Source organism: Oryzias latipes, chromosome 13 (genome assembly GCF_053564925.1).
Source record: "Oryzias latipes strain Hd-rR chromosome 13, Olatipes_Hd-rR_3.1".
Classification (NCBI taxonomy): Eukaryota; Metazoa; Chordata; class Actinopteri; order Beloniformes; family Adrianichthyidae; genus Oryzias; species Oryzias latipes.
Genome location: NC_136249.1, coordinates 17708508 through 17730540, shown reverse-complemented (window position 1 = coordinate 17730540; position 22033 = coordinate 17708508). Strand labels below are relative to the sequence as shown.

General features: G+C 40.3%; 2 protein-coding genes across 4 annotated transcripts; one reads left to right on the top strand and one right to left on the bottom strand.

The window, feature by feature from the left end:
- Positions 1 to 158: 158 nt before the first annotated feature.
- On the bottom strand, positions 159 to 13782 carry prss59 (serine protease 59, putative). Its single transcript, XM_004075471.5, has 9 exons — positions 13472 to 13782; positions 13142 to 13323; positions 10193 to 10425; positions 9441 to 9576; positions 6853 to 6967; positions 4278 to 4479; positions 1862 to 1952; positions 1495 to 1697; positions 159 to 680 (listed from the first exon to the last, which is right to left on the bottom strand). Exons 1-9 carry the CDS (start codon positions 13667 to 13669, stop codon positions 571 to 573), a joined length of 1470 nt encoding a protein of 489 aa, XP_004075519.1. The 5' UTR covers positions 13670 to 13782; the 3' UTR covers positions 159 to 570.
- Positions 9600 to 21756, top strand: LOC101158373 (polyamine deacetylase HDAC10). 3 transcript variants are annotated; one of them, XM_078956567.1, is made up of 20 exons: positions 9600 to 9652; positions 15460 to 15594; positions 15707 to 15803; positions 15887 to 15984; positions 16106 to 16210; positions 16319 to 16387; positions 16472 to 16598; positions 17570 to 17635; positions 17723 to 17782; positions 18451 to 18540; positions 18661 to 18767; positions 18845 to 18912; positions 19069 to 19312; positions 19388 to 19475; positions 19560 to 19645; positions 20202 to 20258; positions 20354 to 20435; positions 20563 to 20751; positions 20826 to 20985; positions 21073 to 21756. In XM_078956567.1, exons 1-20 carry the CDS (start codon positions 9615 to 9617, stop codon positions 21102 to 21104), a joined length of 1998 nt encoding a protein of 665 aa, XP_078812693.1. In that variant the 5' UTR covers positions 9600 to 9614; the 3' UTR covers positions 21105 to 21756. The 3 variants fall into 3 exon arrangements, with proteins under 3 accessions (XP_078812693.1, XP_011480964.1, XP_023817765.1); XM_011482662.3 differs by lacking the exon at positions 9600 to 9652 and adding an exon at positions 14178 to 14563; XM_023961997.2 differs by lacking the exon at positions 9600 to 9652 and having other exon boundaries at positions 15552 to 15594; positions 15707 to 15778.
- The last annotated feature ends 277 nt before the right edge of the window (positions 21757 to 22033 follow it).

The following is a 22033-nucleotide window of genomic DNA, read 5'->3' as shown; positions in this document are numbered from 1 at the left end:
TTGAAACCTGAAGTTTTTTTTATTGTGTTTTAGTCAAGCGATGAACGGACTATAAAGAATGCAACTAAAGAGACACTGCATTGAAGCAAATGTTAAGCCGGATAAAGCCAGAAAAATCTATAATCTTTTGTGTTTGGGACAAACTTCATGGACTAAAATCATTTTAAACGCTTTATTGATTCAGGCAAAACCAGGAAAAGCCGATGTTACATTTATGCATTCAGCTGCTGCCTGCAGCAGGCCAACCTTTGCACAAAACCTCCAACTCAAGTTATTTCTGCTCTTCCATACTAATCAGACTGCCTTTAGAAATCTAACCAATGCCCAAAAATGTATGGTTAAAGATCTATTTATTTTGAGGTTACACTACCTCAAAATAAATATCAAAATACTCACATTTTACTGAATTTTTTTTGGTAAACATATGATTTTATTACATTTTCAAATCTCATTCAATTTCTTTCATAGTACAAAGATTTGTGCAAAAAGGCATTTGAAGCAAATGTCAATCAGACAGATTTGGGCAATCTTCTTCCTCTTGAAGTTTTTTAGGTTTGCAAAGCCCCCAGGTCAGTTCTTCAGCCACTGCTGGAGAAGCAGCAGGACATGGTCACGCGCCAGAGAAAGCTGCGGCAGATCCTGGCTCCTGGCCGGGTACATGTTTGCACAGTGGGCTGTTCCTTCATTCATTTGAAAAGAAAAGAAAAAGATTTAAGCTGTTTTACATGAAACTTTATGGCATTTACGGAAACTACAAAAGACATCAAAAAAGGTTGATTATTATAATAGATTTTCCTTTGCAATTGCATCTTCTTAATTTAAAAGTATACTTTTTCATTTGTACATCTTACTCGTGAAAATCTGAGTTTTACCAGATGGTAAAATTTGGTCAAAAAAAGTACGGAGTTTTAGGTATTTGTCAAACAAGAGCAATTCCACGTCGGCTGTTTTTTGTGATTTATTTAAACAAATATGAGAAGACACCTCATGAGATCTCTTGAGTCTGACGGGGTTTTAGATGTTTAACCCTTGTGCTATCCTAGGCACTTTAACATTGGGAGTTGGGTCATCCAGACCCACTAGACAGTGCTCTGAACCTTTTTTCCTTCCATGATTTCTGATCTTCACTAGTGCCCATGGATTACATGAAATCTTTCCACCTTTATCCACCTTTTTCATGGTAGGGAAAACACGTGAATGTAAGGGTGGGGTCATCTAAGATAGCACAAGGGTTACGGTTTTCTAACGCTCCTGCTGCGCTTCGGCTAAACCTTGTTAAAAACGACGTGCTGGAACGTGTCACTGAAGCTGCAGTTAATTCATGTTCAGACCCATCAATACATTTTTATATTTACCAATATCTAAAAGAAAGAACCCCCCCCCCAAACTTTTTCACTCTCATCATTGCAGGGTTGAATGTCGGAACAATATTCAAGGCAAAGAGCAGCAAATGTTTTGTTTTTTGAAAGTTGGCATCATCCTCTCAATTCCTACCTTTGATAAAAACAGCGGGGAGGTCGGCTGTGATGTCCTGGGTAATCCCTAGAGCATGCCAGGGATCTATGGACCCGTTGGGAAACACTATTCTGCTGGATTTAATATTGTAGCCCCCGTAGTACTCGTTGGTCTGGGCCACGGCTTGTGCCACCTGTTCAGCGCTGATATTGTAGAAATCTGCACACTGTTTCAATTGATAACTGGAAATCAAAGAAAGGATGGACACAACTTAACCAGCCTCTGGAACTGAAGAAAATCCAAACAAACAGAAAGAATTCAATGTTGAAGTACCAGCAGGTTGAGGGGTAGCAGGTGCACAGAAGACATATTTATGAGTCAGTTTGAGAATTTATAAAGAACTCACTCAAGAGGAAAGCCAGTGAAAGGCTGGTTGGGTGAATCTGTGCTCTGGTAGAATCCAAATTCAGTGCATGTCTGGTAGACCCACTGTCTCCCTGGCAACACACACAGATTTCCTCACTGCCTGCCTACATACATTTGCGAAAAGGAGTGAGCTAACAGGGAACAACAGAAAGAAACACTATATTGCTGATGAGCAAAGAGAGGCCACCTGTTGGTGCAGGTGAATCACACATACATCAGCTCCTTACAAAGCAGGAGCTAGGAAACAAAAAAAAACTGCTTTGTCAAAAGTTATCTGCAAACATGGAGTCAATAAACCATCTTTTTAAACTCAATAAGAATTTTGTAGTGACGTTTTAAGATAACATTGATAGATCTGTTGTTTTTACTCATCTGCTGCAAAAGAATCACATTTCCGTGATGGTTTTCATGGTCCTAAAATTTTAACTTCAAAAACCTAAATCAAACCTTTAGTACCCATGCGTTTTGAGAGGTTTACATCCTGCAGCAGCATGAACTCAACTGTTCCTGCAGTTGGTGCATGCTTCAAAACTTACCCCAATGAAAATGGTGTTTTTGGAGCTTTTAACATGTTTTTGTGGCATTTATCTGATGACGGATGACATGTATAAAGAAAATGAAGCTCATCTCTGAGTATTTCTTTATTCAAATTATTTGAAATCTGGAGCAGAGGGAAAGATGCCGTTTGAAACAGTTTGAAGCAGCTACGTAGGTGCTACAATCAGCGGCCCACAAGCTCCCTGCTCTGCTCCATTCTGATGCATCCTGTTGTAAACGACTACATCCATCTTTGTCTCTGTTTTCCTCACCCGAGGTGGCGTCTGGCTCAAAACTGTTTGGCTGGGCAGCTTTCGATATTGCTCGCCATTTTTATTGCAACACTAATGTTAGGTTGGGGGTGTGATGGGCTGTAAGCTAATGGGAGAGTGTGTAAACTGAGGCGTCTCAACAATTAAGAAGAAAAGAGAGGGCAGGGTTGATCCGTGCCAACAGTCCTGCCCACAACTGAAGGGTGATATTCTAATGAACAACGGCCACTCTGCAGAAACTATGGCTACGTTCACACTGCAGGGCTTCGTGCTCAATTCCGATTTTTTGAAAAAAATCCGATTTTTTTGCAAGGCCGTTCACATTTCCAATTAAATGCGAATTTTTGTGATCCATGTGTGACCGTGAAATGTCCCACAAGTGACCCGCATGCGCAGAAGAGTACTCAACGGTGAACAACGTCACTTGTTGTTTGCGGAAGTGGCTATCGTTAACAATGGATGTCAACAACAGTGTTGTCAACAGCGGAGCTCTTTTTGCATTAATACATTTATTTTCACAAAGGAGCCAGCACAATAACAATCTTCTCATTTTAAGAAGGCATTGTCTGTACCCACTGTAGTGGAATGGGGATGTGGATGTGGATGTGCTGGGGCCGCGCATGTGTGTAAGAGAGAGGAGAGAGAGCGCGTGCAGCGAAGTAGAGAATGGGGGGGCAGTGTGGGCGAGCATTCATGTTGTGTGTTATGGAGGAAGGAGAACGGTAATAAAAGAAGGCTTCCCCCAGCAGAACTGCTATGGACTCTTTATTAACCCATTCTAGAGAATCCTGGAGAATCTGAGGGTCCGAACGGGGAAGTGAATCACGGAGGAGGATCCGCTTTCGGCCCTGGAGAAGGTGTCTCCCGCACTTCTGACCACGGTTGGAAAGGAAAAAAAGTAATCGCGGAAAAGGTTCAACACCACGCTCGGCTACTTCGCTGGAAAATTTTTCAAAAACCGCCCGGTTGCGATAAGAGCCCTGGAATAGAGCTGTCACCCCAAATATGAATCCAATCGGTGACCTCGCTTCCCTTTCACTGACTGGTCTCAGCAGCATCGTCCGCCATGGTTGATGTTTATGTTCTCGTTCCCGCCTACTTCAACGTAGAATTATGAAGTTTTTAGCGTATCAATGACGTACGGGTCAGATTCATGTGGCCTGGCCGGTCAGACGGCTGTCGCATTTCAAAAGATCGGATACGTATCGGATTCAGGACCACATACCAAAGTGGCCTGGGTCGCATTTTAAAAGATCGGATCTGTGTCGTTCAGACTGTCATGAAAAGATCAGATACAGGTCGCATAGGGGCAAAAAAGATAATTTGGAATTGGGTCGTTTCAGCCTGCAGCGTGAACGTAGCGCATGTACTGCAAAATGACACAAGTTGTTTGATTGTTTGGCTAAAAATGGCCTAATCATAATTAAAAGACCACCTGGAACACTTTAAAAAAATAGATTTTAACAAAAAGATTGGCAGGACTTTAAGTTTGGCAACAGAAGAAAACCAGGAACCAAAGCAGTAGATAGAACAGCCACAAATGATTTCAAATGTAACAACAGAGAGAAAACAGTCCTTCTCACCCACCTCCATTTGCAGAGGGCCCCTCCCAAGACGTGTTGGTCATGTCTCTCAAATAGTTACTGAAGCTAGCGTCCAAGCATTTGAGTGAGAAGGTGTCCATCAGAAGCCGGGCCACCGCAGCGTATCGAGCGTAAGCATCTCCCAGGGAGGGGTCACTCATCACATCACACAGCACCTTGATGGTGATGTTCCCCCCCTGCACACCCTGAGGAGCCACAAACCAAAGAAGATGAGGAACACAGTCCTGACTAATGCTAATTGAATGTTTTCTGTCTCACAAAGAAGTTCTGCTTCAAAATTCTACTTTTTCACAGCTGACTGAAAATGTTTTAAGCACTAAAAACAGCCACTGATTCATTTAGCAGAGATTAAAGCTTTTATAGTTTTTTTTGTTGAGAAGTTTATTCCAGTTTTGGATGAGAAACTGTCACATTTTTGTGGCTCCAAACAAGAGAATTGTAGCTCCTTGTGAAGCCGTCATGTTCTGGCTGCTCACCAACCTACCAGTTGACTTATTCCTGGTTCCAAAAAGCCAAACGTGTCATTTCCTGGGATGATGGTGGAGCAGGTAAATAATTGTCAGGGATTGTGGTACTTGAAACGCTAACTACAAATGTCTCATAGTGACTCCCACCTTTGCATGTTCTGCCTACAAAGAGGAAAATGCTGTGACTGATTCTTAAAGCTGCGGTGTTACATAATATCCCTCTTTATTTAAAAGCCCTCCATTGATAACCCTGCAGGTCTGACTGCTGATTGGGTTACACCTCCGTCCCAGATCGTAGCAACATTCCTGAGCGGTACCTAAAACCCGGTGGGTGACTTTGTGCCGCAGACAGCTGTGGGCTGAGCTCGTCTGCTGCTGCTGCTCTCACTTCTTTTACAAGCCTCTCTTTAGCTCAGGGCAACAGGAAACTGGAGAGACCAAAGACTCCTTTGTTACTTCTTCTCATCAGCTTATTGGTAACCAGACTCACGTCCCGTCGAGCCATCGGGGGCTTTGCACAGAGGGGACAGGGATGGGGGCAAAAACCGCGGGGGGAAGGGGAAATAAAGAGAGGCACCTTAGAGGAAGGAAAACGAGAAAATGGGAATGAACAGTTTTGAACAGTTGCAATTTCCTGAGGCTGCTGCTCTAACTTGAACAGCCTTTTGAAAGTTTGGCTAATGTTCCTTTAAACAGTTCAGTGAGCATAATGGAAAATGAAGTCATTTAAGGGAAACGTTTTCATCCTTCAGCAGAAACAGAAATGTGCTCAGCAAGGGCGTTCTTGAGGTTTACACATTTCACCAAAGTCCCAGACCTTGGCTTGCATGTTATGACTTCTTCACATTACATTGTTGGAGAAGACCATTGAAGCCCCAGATGTCCTTTACCATCCACTTGATGGCTGTCGCAACAATTCTCTAACAAGTCAATCCCATCTGTGCATCAGGGTCTCCATTTTAAGTCCAGAAAAAGGACAAAAGGTTTAATAGTTTGGTCAATACAAAGACAGTCTGGGTACCACACACGTTCAGCTCCGTTATTCCTAAAATTAGTCCAAGTTAAAGCCGTGAGTGGCGTTGTACATCCCGCAGGTGCTACCTGGCCTCGGTGCCCCCTTTAGACCTGCCCTCACTGGCTGAGTGGCTGCTACATGCCCCTCACTCCACCCTTCTCGCCCCTGACGGCTTTTATTATAACAACCATTTTATGTTTGGGTCGCTTAAGAGTGACAAACAGGCCGGTGTCATTTTTAAAAGAAATAGCAAAAGTTAACTTTGGATTTGCTTGGCAACAGGGGTTTTTGTTAACCACGCCCACATTCTTAATATGCTCATATTGTATGTTATCATGTTTTTCTGCGTGGGCCAAGCATCCATGTATTAAACGTTCACAATATTCTGGTAAAAAATACGTGAGCAACAAGGAAAGTGCGTTTTTACTAGATCACCACTCTAATGCAGTTTAAGATCTACAACTTCTAAACCCAACACTTTTTCCCCAAGTAGCTTCCCATTGATGCTCGCGGAGACAGAAACCCTTAGGAAGGGTTTAAATTTATAGCTGGCACTAAAGGTGAATTTTTTTTAAACTTCACGAGTGCATCTTTTGGTGACTGTTTGTGTCTGTGGCTGGCAGAGGTCAAATATTTGCTCCAAGGTGCAATAAGAAAGAAGAATTGTGAAAACATTGCAGGACAGAAATAATACTATTATAATAACTTTATTGACTCTACATGTCTGTTTATATGTACGCATTTTCAAAAAATGGCTTAAAATCCACTTTAATTCTTCAGTTCATTTGATCAAAACAAAGTCGAAGTTTCAAATAAATCTGTTTATCTTGGCTCTTTGAGCCACAGAAGTGCAACCATGTTGTATAAAATATCTTATGTGTGTATGAAGCATGTAAATTACTACAGTTGAGGTTTTTGTACCGTTGCTTTTCCTTTGTTATTGTTTATCTCCAATCTCATGACCCCAAGTCTCCTTTAGCTGAAGAAGAATGGAGGATGTGCCATCACTCTGGGTGGTAAAAGATCCAAAATCGATAATAACCCCCCCTGTGAAATCTATTTTTCCCTAATCTTACCTCAAACTCTCGGTTATCTTCATTGTACTGGACGACATCCATGAAATTACCAGCCAGCATCTCCAGGAAGTAAGCAGAGTCCATCTCTGTCTGGATCTGCAGTTTGGAGCACAGGCTGGATGGCGGCGACAGGAGGAAAAGAGGATGATGATGGAGAGAAAAAAGAACAAAACACACAGAGAGCAAATGAGATGAAGAAGAGAAGATAATGGAGCAGAAACAAAATACAGAAGCATCGTCAAGCTATTTAGTGTTCATCCTCATCAAGACCAACAGGAAATATTCAGAGCGTTTGACTTCATCTAATCAAATCTCATCCCAGTCACTTGTCAGGTTAACGACGGTGTTGAATTCCTGACATCTGTCCCGATTCTGTGATCGTGAGTTATGTGAGCGTCTAAAGAAAACCTCCAACTGATTACGAATGAAAGAATAAAGTCACGGTGAAAGCCGGGGAATTTTCCCGGACGCTTGCTGGTTTGGACGCCGTTCAAACCTCCAAACCGCCTCTGTGACGTTTGCGTGTTTGTGCATGAAAACGTGTCTGCAGGACAGAGGAATCAAAGCCTCTTAGAGACGCTCTTTTTTTTTTTGTCTCCATGACCGCATTCGCTTTTCATAGAGAACAAAAACCACTTAGTTTCCATTTTCGTCACTTCGCCTGACTTTGGTCACTGCACTTTATCATAAACGCTCATAAAATAAACATTAGAGACAAACGTGGTGACTGCAGACACTTTAACAAGCACAACACGGCTGCAACTGAATACAATGAAAGGCAAAGAAAAGAAAGTGATGCCATAGGGCCAGAACCACAAAAATAAACCCAGAAGAACTTCTGTCCTTAAAGCTGCTGTTGGGTCAGCAGACGCTTCAATCATCCTCTTTGGAAAAATCAAATAAATGATTTGATTGCTCTTATATCCCCATGGAGTTTATATAGTATTTTTGAACAACATATTGTAAGATGATGACATTAGCAGACCTGCTTTAACTCCCTTATTTCATGGCAGACTGAAAAGTTGAGTGTTTTATGTCATCTATGACCCTAAATGTGGGTCTGCAGTGCATTGCAGGTACACCTTGAAAACCAGAGGACTCATGTCGCATTGTTGGAAAGACCTTCACATGAGAATCTCATCATTCTGTTGTCTACATTTTTCAAATGCCTTGACTGTGTTTTGTCAAATCAAAACGTACTTTGACAGCAGCTCAGAAAGGATGAAGCTGCACCGACAGTGAACCGGCTCCATGCTGAATGTGCACATCAAGGGCGACAGTGGCTCAGGTGGTTGAGCGGGTCGTCCAATGACCGAAGGGTTGGCGGTTCGATCCCCGCTCCCACCAGCCAAAATGTCGTTGTGTCCTTGGGCAAGACACTTCACCCTCCTTGCCTCCAGTGTGGCTCCACTGGTGTGTGGATGTGCATGAATGATCCCAGTGATGTTCAGAGGGGCCGTAGGCGCGAACTGGCAGCCGCGCCTCTGTCAGTTTGCCCCAGGTCAGCTGTGGCTACAACAGTAGCTACCATCACCAAGTATGAATGAGGAGTGAATGAATAATGGACTCAATGTAAGCGCTTTGAGCGTCTTGAAAAGCGCAGATAAATCCAATCCATTATTATTATAATTATTATTATCAAAATCTAGCAATGCCTCCTTAGAGACCCACTCTGATGAAAATTGTGTTTTTTTTAACAAGTTTTTGTGGCATTTTTCTGATGATGGAGGACACATATGAAGAAAATTCATCTTAAAATTACATTTTTGAGTACCGGTATTTCTTTTTTTTTTTTTAAATCATTTAAATTGCCGTTTGAGAAAAAAGATTGTATTTGTGATGCAGAAAATACGCTGGGCGGGCCACAAGCTCCCTGCTTCAGAAGCTCTCAGGACTTAGTGGGGAAGTGGGGGTTGTTCTGCGCCAACAGTCCCGCTGAATTTCTAATGAACTGCTGCTCTGCAGAAACTATGTCCTAGAAAACACCAGGGGTTTTCTATTTTAGCTAAAACAAAAAACCGTATAATCATTATTAAAAGACCACTAGAAACACTTTGAAAATAGATGATCGGAGTGGGACTTAAACTGGAAGGAGAACCCCTGTTTTCCAAACAAAACCAGTTTGGAATTACTATGAAGAAAGAATCTCTCAGTAAAAGATAGATTTCAGTTCTTAGTTTGGGAACTACCACGAAATGCTCTTCAGTCAGATTAAACCACAGTTATTCTTTAAAAACACTTGGATTATTGGGGAGAGATTGCGTAGGGATGAACTTCATAAAGTCATTAAGGAAAAAGGGGAATCAGATTTTCTGTAAGTGAGGTAGTTTTGTCATGTCAACAATCACAAAGGACTTGTGTAAAGTTCACTAAACCCCATGAAGCTTAAAAAAGTTAAAGTTATAATTAGCAGGGCAAACAGTAAAAGCTCTTCCAAAAGCAGAGCAGAATCTGCTTTGTCATTGTTTGGACTTAAATACAGCCTGGGGTTACACTGAACTTCTGCTCTGCGACCTTCACTTTCTGCTCAAATTTCACAAAACACTGCAAGACAGGAGGAGTAGCTCCCAAAAGATCAAGAACTGTACTTGAAGTCTTTGGTGATGTTGTCAAATGTCTCAGGATCTTTCAGCTTCTCCACCAGGGAATCTGAGGCTTTCTTCACCAACAAGGGGCATTTAGCATTTTCGGAGGCCAGTGAACGCCACACAACCTCAAGATACTCTGGGGAAAACACAGAAGCAGAGGAAGTTACAGAAACCATGAAAAGCTTACAACACTCCGTCACGCTGTTCAAACAGTGAGTGTAATCTGTTTGTATTGGGTTTTTTTTCTCTAAAGGGGTCGGAGTGAGATTCAAAGGAAAGAAAAACTCAGTTTTAGAGGTTTTTTTCTGCATAGGTGAAGGACGGCCTTTTCCTGGCAACAGTCAGTTCTGAAATAAAAACAAAAAAAGGAGGGAAAAATAGAAACTTGGCATCAGTACAGCTTGGATGTTTTGTCTCAGTGTTTTTTTTTTTGCCAGAAGTGATGTGGGTCCATGTGGGCTACAGTGTTTTCTGGATAGTGTGTGTGTGTGGGTGAAAACACGTAGACTCTGATTCAAAGTTGACCTTGATTCCAGCCTTCTGGAAGAAAACAAAGGCTCTGCTGAACAACAGATGTAAAGAATCAACACAACTTGGATCTAACAGGAACTCAGGAGCTAAAGTTGCTGTGAATGATCTTTGTCCATCCAAATTCTGCTTCCTGTCTGTCCTGTCTGCTTCCTGCATCCCCTACACCTGAGTAGAAGAAACAACAGAACTCCTCTTTCACATGACACGACGCCTCCCCATACCTGGAAAGTTGACGGTTGCATGCACGGGTGCACTGGTGGCCACAGAGGCGTGCACCAAGTGAGGGTATTTCAGCCGGAACCAGGCAGCCAGAGAGCCAGGGTACGACCCGCCAAACGCCACCCACTTGTTGTTGGTCAGCCCTTGGGCCTCGCCCATGACGGTACGGAAGTGGGCCAGGTCGGCCAGGGCCTGACGGCTGCTGAGGTAGCGCAGGTTGTTTGTGCTGAGGTCCCTGCGTGAAAAGTAAGGAATTATGGGAATGGATTGGGTCCAAAATGAGTGAGGAAAACAGAGAAACACATTGTCACATTTTACCCTAACAAGCTCTTTGGTGAAGCACAGAAAAATGCTTGGAAAGCAGATTCTAAAAGATTTATCTTTGAAATTTTAGTCTTCTTTCATCCACTTATTGTGTTGAATTGCCAAAATTGATTAATGATTTGACTAGCAGCAGAAAAGTCTGGAATTGAGACGTCAATAGAGTACAAGTTGGGTTTTTTTTTCTCAGAGGTATATGTGAAGGTTTGTAAAATCTAAAACTAAAAAGAACTGCCTCAGTAATTAGTGACCAGATTTTAGAAGAAAAAAGGAGTTATAAGTGTTATAATGACCAAACCGGGAGAGAAAAAACAGTTTTAATAAAGAAGGAAGGTCATCGTGCCCCTTAAATAATTAAGTAAAATCTATGTGGAGAAAAAAAAAACATTTTATCATCAAAATATTGTTGTAATAAGGATTCTTCAGCTTCATTTTTCAGTTTGCTTTCACACCTTCCAGGTTTCACCTTTTTTGTTCTTCAAGGATTATTTTTCCTCATTTTTTAAGGCGGTCCTGACATTCCAAACAGTTCTATTAAGGTCTCCACAAACAAAAGTTCAGTCAGACGGGCGTCATGTTCAGAGAACGTGCTGGAATGTCAGGTAGAACAAAAGATGAAAGTGAGATTTCCAAACTGGAAACTAACTCCGACGAGCAGTTTGATGCAGAGTTGACAGAAAATAAACCAAAAAATCCTCAAAATGTGAACACATCTCAGACCTTCTGGGCCGGAATTAATTTATAGATAAACAGACGACAAGAAAACGATCCTGTAAACTGAACTATTAGGTAAATTCTACAAACAGATCATGGAGGTTAAGTCCTCTGAATCTCCAACCATCTGTTCATTCACACAAAAGTCCAGCACTGCCATCTAGCGGTAGACTTTAGCAGCGCCAGGTTGAAAAAAAAAAATCACGTAATTTCATCGTAGTGGCTGCTTGGAGGAGGTAAAGCTCCCTGAGAAATGCTGCAGCAGCAACAACCTGATCCTGAATGTGGAGAAAACCAAAGACCTGGTGATCAACTTCAGGAAGAAACAGCCTATGTACCCCCCCCCCCCCTCCACTGCAAAAAAAAAAAATTAAAAAGGGCTCACCTGCACTTCCTGCAACAGCTAAAGACAGCAAGTGTCAATCCATTGATCCCCACCACCTTCTACAGAGGCATCATTGAGAGTGTGTTAAGCAGCAGCAGCAGCAGCAGCAGCATCTCTCTGTGGCATGAAAGGGCCTCAGACAAAAAGGCACTAGAGCGAGTGGGGCGTTCATCATTGGGGTCACACCGTCAACCAATGGGGGACCTGACAAAACGCCACTGCCTAACAAGGGCAACACAGATCACCCCACTCAGCCCGCATGGACCCCCCCCCCCCCCCCCCCCCCCTACCTTCTGCCCTGCAGAACAGTGAGGCTTCATGACAGCTTCTACCCCACGGCCACCAAAACTCACCAAAACAGGTTTTATAATTTCCTGTTCATCCACCAATGTCTACCGGTTTTTGCCTTTCACTGCTATTTTGCACAAAATGTCCTTGCATAACTGTTTTTATTTCTATTGCATTTGGCTCACCAACCAGATTTGACCTGCCGTTGTCTTTCTATTGCATCTTCAATGCCATGCACAAATGATGATACTAAAGAAATATGATAGGGATTAGAGTTAACTGATGTTCTTATTTAATGTTCCAGAAAAACAGTAAAGTGTAGCAGGAATCCTTGTGGTGACCTTTCTGCTTTAGAGTTACGGGTCAGAAATAAAACTTTTCCTTCCTGATTACCCACTAAATGATGTTCTATCCCTGCCATTCCTAAAGAAAGACGTTTAGAAACCAAACCAGCCCTGAACTGCTGTATAAATGACCATCATAGACTTGACTGAAATTTTTACCATAAAGGGAAAAAAACAACAAAAAAAACAAAAATATTTTTTTGTTGCATTCTTTTTAAGCTTTTAGTTCTTACAAAAATAATTTAAAAAAATCACTACGGAAAATCTTTGAGTGAAAAATACTTTTACAAATAAGAAAATTATTTTGTTTTTAAATCTAAAAAAAAGATCTTGATGAACAAAGATATGTATCCAGAACTTTTTTTTAAATACACCAAAAAAGGATTTTAAAACCAACCTGGAGAGCAAGGAGAGCAAAGGGACAAGGAAACGTCTACAAAGTGCTTTATAATTGTGGCTTACTGTAACAAACAAGGTCTGTGTCGTTTGTTTAAACAGCAATGAGTGAGGTGATGTAGTTTTGATGATTTGTTGTGAGTTGCATCATATGAAATCGATGCTCTGGGATGTTTGGTGTATTTTACTGACAGTCCCCGCCTATTTCTGTAGCTTCACGTGCAGGAGGCGGAGCCTATCTGTGATAAAGACCCCCCCCCCAAAACCCAGCTGATTTTTAAAAAATCCAATGCGACAGGCTTCCAAACAATTTCTCTTCCTCGTCTGAAAAGCTTTAGAGTTACAGTTTCTAATTCTCAGGTGCATATTTCACAGAAAAATCCGATAGAAAAAGATAAAAAGTGGACCACAGGTCATTCAGAAGAGCTTTTTGGACGTTAGTTTTTGTATGTTTTGTTTGATGGGTTCCACTCAAAAACATATCAGTGACCAACATCACGTACAGCGTTGGGTGACTCTTCCCATAGTAGCGATGCTCCAGCATCAGGCACAGGGCTCCCAGCTTCTCTGCGTAGATCAGCCAGGTTCCGTTCTTCATCCATGCGGGGTTAGCTGGACCCTCTCCCCCGATCATCAGGAACACCGGCCCGCCGGGTTTGTAGAAGGCTTCATTCAAAAAGTATCTCTGCGAAGTGACGACACTACTGTACTCACTCACCTGCTTTAGTTAATAAAACCATAGACTGCGGTGAAGTTACTCGAATATCCAACCTAAAACTAACTTCACCGCGTTAGTAAACCATAGAACCTCCTGAGAAATGCGCAGAACCAACCTGCTTCCACGCTCTGCTGTCCGCACCATTGAAGTGGTCAAGCTTCTGCGTGAACCACTGCTCCTCAGCCTCGCGGCTACCTTCTTCACGCGCGTGACTCCGGAAGCCTTTGGACAGACATTCCACCGCAGCGAACAGCGCGAAAATGAAAACTACGTTCAGTTTGCACACGAAGAGCCCGCGCGTCTCAAAAGCCATACCGATAGAAACGTTTTCTGCGAGTATGTGGTAGAAAACCCACCAGTCAATGGTTCAAATGAGGAAACCATAGACGTCACGTGACGGAAACAAATCAGGTCATATGACTTGTCTGTGTGCCGCTTTAATGACTCGTAAAAACTCAGGAAGCACGAGCTTCTGATTTAGCAATCACTTGAATATATTTGATTTTTGAAAGTGTAAAAATAGTAATAATAGCATAAAGGTTGTTTCAAAAAATCTTTGTCTTCGGGGTTTTTTTTGTAACAAAATTTATTTTATCAAACCATTTTTGATGCAATGCGGGTTTGTCCTTAAATATAAGACTAATGAAAACAAAAGGATAGATGTGTGGTCTTGCATAAAGTTATGAACGTCTTTTCATACAAGGGAATAAATATCAGATTTGTTGTCAGCAAACTCTAACAACTAAACGACATTTCTTGGAACTCGGTTTTCCCTGTATTTCCGGAATGAAACCTAAAGGTGGCAGTAATGAGATGTTTTTAGAGTGAAACTGCTGTTTAAACTCCAAAAAGAAGAAGATGATGTGCGGTTGGTCCTGTTTAACTCTGGGTTGGACAGTGGGTGCCGTTTAACCATAAAAATTAAATTAGAAACTTAATTCTGTATAGTTGCATTATTTTATTTTCTGTCTTTATCTAATGAGTTTCTTTGCGATTTCAAATATTAGCAGAAGATCCTTAGCACACGTGTCAGTTGCTGACAGTTGTGTATAAAACTTTTCGTCATTATTTAATCTGTAAAGTGATTAAAATTTAACTATCTTTTGCACGTTTGGAGTGTTTTCAAGAAAAGAAAGCAATACAACACGATGGGAACTGCTCTGATTTATGATGAGGAAATGACCAAATACAAACTGCTTTGGGTTGAGTAAGTAAAACACGGCTCCTGACTTCATGCTTCAATATTCAAGCATTTCAATTCAAATATTTGGACAGTATTTCACAGTTGAGAGATGCTTAGCTCATATACCAACATTTCTGGCTTAATTAAACTCGCAAGTATTAAAATTGTTTGTTTTATTTAGCCTACTTTAAATCTAGTTAAACAAGCAAATTAAGAAAACAAGAGAACAATTTCTAAAGCCGAAGTGGTAGGAACCAAAGAAATGCTTCGATGTCGCACTGCGGACAATTAATAGTGATACACTTAAGGAAAACGCTTGATTTTTTTTTAACTCGGGTAATTTAAATGTTAGCATTAAAATGTGTTACTGTACCCCTGTTCTAAAACACGAGCTTTTGGATATTTGTTTATTGTTAAGAAACAGATTTAGGTGGTCTCTTACTTTGTGAATGATACTCAAGAGTAAAAGTTCTGTGAAATGTTTTAAGACATTTTCCTTTATTGAGTTACAGATAAACATTTTTTAATTTATCTTTGTTTGTTTAATAAACCTACATTTTACATATTTGTACGTTGATTTTTTTTAAATTATGTTATAAGAAAGATGTTTTATTGTTTTAGATTATTGTTACTGTTGTTTATTGTTCCTGTTGATAAACTGCCTTCATATGATGATAGATTATGTTTTTAACGTTTTATTTTTAAATATTAGTTTTTACATTAAAATTGAAGCAAAGTATCAAATTTAAGATTAGAACATTATTATTAAAAATTACCTGTTAGTTTTAAGTGTGGGTATTTTTTGGTTTATGTGGTTTACCAAGTACTTAATAAATATTAGAAAGTGCCAGAAAACAATAAAGCTAAATGGTTTTTTTTTGTAAAGACATGAACTGTCATTCTTTATTTGTGCATTTCAGTCCAGCATGTAAGATTGAAGTACCGGAGCGCTTGACAGTGAGTCACGGTGCTTTGGTCAGAAATGGGCTCACCGATCGCTGTATCTGTCTTCCTGTCCGTGAGGCGGTGGATGCAGAGATTCTTTTGGTCCACAGGTCAGCTGTGTGAAGGATCACCTGAATCCTCCCTCTTTTATAGTTCCCGAAGTCAAAGATGGTCCATCTTTTAAGGTTAAGCATTGTTTTTTCCTTCTTCTCAATCCAACAGTGAGGAATATCTGGAGGCAGTGAAACAGACTCCTCATATGACTTTAGAAGACTTGAAAGAGTTCACTCTCCAGTATGGTGACGTTTACTTCCACCCTGTTAGTGTTACTTCCTGTCAAAACATTGTCAGATGTGGATGTTGAAGCCCCTTTTAAAACTCTCTTGCCACTTGCTGCCCTAGAACATCTATCACTGTGCCAAGCTGGCTGTAGGGTCTGCATTGCAACTGGTGGACAGCGTTCTGATGGGAAAGGTGAAAAACGGCATGGCTTTGGTCAGGTGAGGGGATTCATCGGTTGCAAAACTTGTTTTGGTTCTTTATTGCAGCTTGCTGTAATGGATCTTTAGTGCAACATTGCCAAAGAGCACTATATTTCATGTATTTTTTTTTTTTTCCCAGACCTCCGGGTCACCACAGCATGCGCAGTGCAGCCAACGGTTTCTGTGTGTTCAACAACGTGGCCATAGCAGCTCAATATGCAAAGCAGAAATATGGAGTCAAAAGGTTTCTTTAATTTTGAGTCCTTCCTGGTAACTATCTGGAAGGCACTTTTTTTTTTAAAGCAGACTCTTTTAAAACAGTTTAATGTGTTTTTTTGTTTGTTTTTTCCAGGATTTTGATAGTCGACTGGGATATCCATCATGGTCAAGGAGTGCAGTATTGCTTTGAGGATGACCCAAGGTGAGGCTTTAGCGATGGAAGTTTCCGTAGCTAAATCAGACTATGTTTTTTAAGTTCTACATTCTCTTAATTTTTTCCTCTTAGTGTTCTCTACTTTTCTTGGCACCGGTATGAGCATCAGAAATTCTGGCCCAATCTCAAAGATTCTGACTATGACATTGTTGGCAAAGGGGAAGGAGCTGGGTTCAACATAAACGTGCCATGGAACAAGGTCAGCTATAGCTCAAAATATCGGGAAATGTGGGGCTTCATGCGGTGCTTCTCCTGTCAGCAATACTAAACAATTCTCAAGCAGGAAAAAATGTAACCGTCAAGGATTTGTGTCAAAGGGCAGTAGGTGGTTTTATTTGCTGTTGTCAAGGGAAAAAATAGAATACAACACTGTATTTGATTGATTATTGCAACAAAACCTAAGACCTAGCTACTCAGATTAACCAGGAAATATCTAAAATCGGATCTGCTGGAGTTTTTACTATCGGATCATTTGAAATCAAAGTAATGGAATAGAAAAACCTTACTTTCTATGTAATTTCTTTTTGCATGTTCATTTTTAAAAAAAAATCTTAAAATTGAACAGTTTTTTGAATTATTTTAGGACAGTTTTGGCCTTTTATTTCTTTCTAAACTAAAGCAATCTCAACCAAATATAAGTAGTTTAGTAGTACTGTAATAAAGTTATGCTTTATAACCTAGTATGCAGGATCATACAAAAATGGTATTGTGGGGTCATACAAGTTCTACACTATGTTAGAAAATATTAGAAGTAATAAACATTATAAAGAGCCACAATAATTAAGAAATTAGTTCAAGGCAGCTCTGATGAGGTTACTTTTAAGATTATCCCAAATATCAGGCTGATTTGATATTATATTGTACTTTTTGGAAGCTATTTATAGATTATTCCACTAGAAACACATCCATGATGACTGTAATTTACATTTTGGTTGAAGGGTTTATATCAAAAGGTTTATAACAAAGGCAGATTTTAAGTGCGATCTTAATCTATTCTATAAGCTTCTATGCATCATGTTATGCTGAGAAATTGTTCTCGTTTGTGAGTCGCTGCAAACAGCAATTCGTCTTGTGGTTCTGTATGTTTGTGGTTTAAAGTAAATCTCAGTTTTGCTGTAAACAGGTTTGCGTGAACATGTATAAATTTGAGGCCCCTTTATGATGTTGCAGGTGGGAATGGAGAACAGTGATTACCTCTCAGTTTTCTGTCACGTCCTTCTGCCAATCGCCTATGAGGTAAGCCAGTTTGTGGGGGGAAAAAATGACATTTGTTGAAATACGATTTAATGAATTACTAATGATTTGTTTGTCATTCTTTCCTAGTTTTGTCCAGATTTGGTTTTGGTGTGTGCAGGGTTTGACTCAGCCATTGGTGACCTAGAGGTACCAGTTAAAATTTATCACAGCATGTTACTGGATTTTAGTTTTTATTTTAAATTTGTAATTGACCTATCAGAAAGTTGAATATCCTCATGCTGTCTCTGCTACCTGCAGTTTCAGCTCTCTTTTATCTCATGATGTTTTTTCTCTGGAAATACATGTTTTTGAAGCAAAGAACAAATCATGAAATGAATCTGTCAAAGTAAAATTATTAGCAAAACGTTCTTAAATAAAAAAAAAACATATTGGATTAATAGCATAATTGCTTTATGTTTACTGTTTTTAAACATTGTGATTTTTTTCTCTTTAATTTTAGGAAACTTTGGAATTCTTTAATTAGATTATTTGTTTTCAATTTTATTTAGATATTTTTTTTGGCATTTTAAATATTTCAGGGTTAGATATGCCATTTATTTAACTAATTTTATTTTAAATGTTAGCATTAAAATATTGTGTTTTGTTAAAAAACAAAACAAAAACAGCCTGCAACAGTCAGGCCAACATAAAAGCCGTACATTACAAGAATTAGAGGAGACAGATTTAACTGCAGAGGAAATGGGGCATTTTTTTCTTCTACTGGTTTACCTGCTGTTTCATGAAGCACTCAGATTTTATTACTGTCCTCCTTTTTTTATTTACACAAAACATAGTTAAACCTTCTCCATCTTTAGGGGGAAATGTGTGCCACTCCTGACATCTTTGCCCACTTGACTTATCTGCTGATGAACTTGGCAGAAGGGAAACTGTGTGCTGTTCTGGAGGTCAGATCATTTCTCAAACATATAACATAAAAAAACGTGAATCAGTTTTCTTCCTTCCAGGTGGAAAAACAAACAAACAGAGATATTTAAGGTCGTATCATCTGATTTTGAATTCCTCAGGGAGGATACAACCTGACTTCCCTGGCACAGTCTGTGTGTCAGACAGTTCAGACTCTACTTGGAGATCCTCTTCCTCCGCTCACGAATCTCACTGGTCCCTGCAGAAGGTGAATGTCTTCAACGTCCAAACATGCTTGTTTCTGAGTGTTTTTGATAAATGCTGCAGTTTGTTACTCTCTTCCAGCACGCTCGAGTCCCTTCAGTGTGTCAGGGCAGCTCACAGACAACATTGGTCTTGCCTCAGACATGCAGGTACAGCATGTGTCTGAATCCTTTCACATTTTCAGGATGTCAAAGATTGTAGTTTCCGTTTATTTTGAAAGTTCTTTAAACTCTGTTTGTAGTTTTTAATTCAACCACTTTGATTTTTTAAAACTAATTTCCACCTGAAATCACTTGTTTCTCCAGTGGATCTGCCCACCTTTGAGATCAGTACCATACGCATCAAATCATCTGGAGAAGAGAACAAAGATGAAGCGGAAGTTTGGGAGGAGCAGAAGAGCCCAGAGGAAAAGATTTGGCCTGAGCCTCCAAAGCGCGTCTCTCCTCGTGTTTGTTCTGCCGTAGTTCTTCCTGATGGCGTGGTTTGTCCGGATGCCTGTGAGCGCCTCAGCTCATCTGAGGATCTCGGCCCACATCTGCTCACCCTGAAGTGAATAGCATTAAGATTATTCCCTAAGTTTGGTATTATCATAAATCAAAATATGTTTTCATTTTATTTTCAAAGGAAGGATTTCCTCAAAGATGCCGATGACAGTGCTGTCACAGCTTTGTCAAGAGTTTTTTCCCTGATTGACAAAATGAAAAACAATGAGGTAAAGAATCAAATCTTGCTTTTTTTAAATACTTTTTTGACGAGAAAAATAAACAAACCATAATGAGATCATCATACCATTCAGATCCGTAATGGCTTGGCGCTGGTTGGTGATGCCGCCATGACGATGACATGTGTTGTCCAGCATGTTGCTGCTGAAGTCGACAGCCGGTATGAGTTGATCAAAAGTTGCTGAAAATGTTGTTTCCTTTCATTGGATTATCTATAGATACATTTATTTCTAAACAATTCAGTAAAAAAAATGGAGAACAACATTAGTGAAAATGTGAATGCTTGGTGTCTGTTGTAGTCTGGAAGAAGGGTGAGACTCCTGGTAAAGGTGATCAAGTGAAATGTTTGACCAAACAAACTAGAAGGTTAGGGTTTCTGTTCCAGGACAAGTATTAAGCTTCTTATAGCGCCCTCACTTATTTCTTTTCTATCTTTCTTGAAAATGTATATTTTATAGTTTTAAAAACATGGCTTACTGTATATTTATAGTGTATTTATGAATAATTTATATATTTGTCTTAAACAAGACACCAAATGTTTGCGATATTCTCAACCCCTAGGATGCTACATATGGATGTATTTAGATAGATGACTACCTGACAGAGAAAATAAAAATCTTCATTCTAGTATATTGAGCAGCTTTTATTGAATATTAGTCCTTTTAGGACTACAGTCTGAACCTTAACCTGATGGAGTGACTCTTGTCCGTCTGCAGGGTTTTCCTCGTTTGTGTCGGCAATGGAAACATTCCAGGTCACATCATAGAAGATGGGTGATTACCATTTATGTTTAAGGGGGAAAAAGAGACAATGCTTCTTGATTTTGGACAAAAAGGTTGTTTATACTTTTTTTTTGTCTGTTTCTAAGGAAAACACTTGTGGTGCAGATCAGCGGTGAAGATACTGAGGAACAGGGCAGCAAATACTATGTTCCTGTTTGTTTAAAGAAGGTATTTTGTTACATGTAGTTTAATATGTAAAAAGGTTACAAAAGGTTCTCATAAGATCATCCCATTTAAAAATGATGCAGTGATATACATTTTTCTTTATACTTTATACTTTCTTTTTCCCTCACAGGGCTGCACCGACACCTCAGGCTTTGCACAGGCAATGTTTAGCCTCCTCTTACCCCTCGGATATCAACACAACCCTAGTCTTGTCTTGCTGGTTCGGATGCCTGGTAGTGGAGTGTGTGACATCATGTGGCAGCAGCTGACGGCCCTGCTGCAGAGCTTTGCTCAAGGACACACGCTGGTATTACTGCAGGTGTGATGACACGGGTAATATTTCACCTTTTGGGAGGAGAATCAGAGAACAATGTTATTGTTTTTCTCCTTAAGGAGGATGATAAGGCATGTGTGGGCCCAACAGCCTCCATCCTGCTGGGGAACCCTGCTCCTCCATTGGGACAGCTTCCGGCTTCGTTGAAGGAGGATGCTGAAGCTGTGGAGAGACTGAGAAGCAGGCTGCAGGCTGACTGGAACCTTTTGCTGGCAACGGGTGAGAGCACTAAAGAATCTACTTTAATGTCAGGCACATGAGCGGAACATCCCTGCTCTAACTAAACGGTCTCTCCTCTAAATCCAGCACCAGAAAATGGAGGGACTGATGAAGGTTGAAGAATCCCTGCTCCTGTTCTACCCCTACGGCTTCACCCTATCACTACATTCAGCCCTCCTAGCAGAGATACAGGAGAAAAAAATAGTGCCTTCAAATCCGGAAGTTACTACCGCTGGATGACGTCATGAATAGTCGCCAATCCTCTTATGTTGGCGCTCGGAAAATAAATAACATCATTGGTTTTAACTCTCTGAAAAGTCATGCAAAAACAAAAACTCCTTCTCCTTCGCCCCACAAGCACAGCGTGGAACACCCTACTAGCAGAGGGATAGCCAGCCCCGAGTTGCTTTGGTTCCTCCTTAAAAAACATGGTCAGAAACCACTATATCTTCAAATGCCCCTGCAATTGGATCATAATGGAGGAGCCAGAGGGGTAGGGAAGCACTATGGATTCGGCCAAACTCGCACATTTCGGTCCATGAGTCCAATTCATACCTCTGATATTTTTGGAATGCCGTCTGCTTTTTGCTGAAATAAACAGAAACCACAAGTGATTCTGTTCAAATGTTTGTCATAGTATGAAGTAATATTTGTGTCGCTCCATTGAAAACAAACTCAAATTTAAATTCAAAATGTCTTAAATTGATAACAAAATGTTCAGTTTTAAAAACAAAAGTTTCTAAGTAACAAATAAAAATGTGTTGTCTTCAATTTCACTATCTTTCTCTTTGTTTTTGCATTCTCAACTCTGAGGTGACTATGATATACAGCAAGAGCCACCAAACCAGCCAATCACAGACGAGCAGGACTGCTCGCAGATGATTGGGTATTAGACTCACTTTCTCTCCTGGTTCTCATCAATGAAACAAGGCCTATTGGAAATTGAATTCAAATCTTCTGAACCATGAACTCTTTCATTAAGATATAAAAAGAGCAATTGAAAGCTTAATTAAAAATGAGTCATTAGCAAATGACATAACTAAATTGA

Excerpts from the sequence above, each read along its gene's own strand:
- LOC101158373 (XM_011482662.3), top strand. The coding sequence starts at position 14,505 with ATGGGAACTGCTCTGATTTATGATGAGGAAATGACCAAATACAAACTG. Across the intron at positions 19,646-20,201 it reads GCTGCTGAAGTCGACAGCCG|GGTTTTCCTCGTTTGTGTCG; the intron begins GTATGAGTTGAT and ends GTCCGTCTGCAG. Across the intron at positions 20,752-20,825 it reads ACACGCTGGTATTACTGCAG|GAGGATGATAAGGCATGTGT; the intron begins GTGTGATGACAC and ends TTTCTCCTTAAG.
- prss59 (XM_004075471.5), bottom strand. The coding sequence starts at position 13,669 with ATGGCTTTTGAGACGCGCGGGCTCTTCGTGTGCAAACTGAACGTAGTT. Across the intron at positions 1,953-4,277 it reads GGGGCCCTCTGCAAATGGAG|GGAGACAGTGGGTCTACCAG; the intron begins GTGGGTGAGAAG and ends GTGTGTTGCCAG. Across the intron at positions 1,698-1,861 it reads TTCACTGGCTTTCCTCTTGA|TTATCAATTGAAACAGTGTG; the intron begins GTGAGTTCTTTA and ends TTTGATTTCCAG.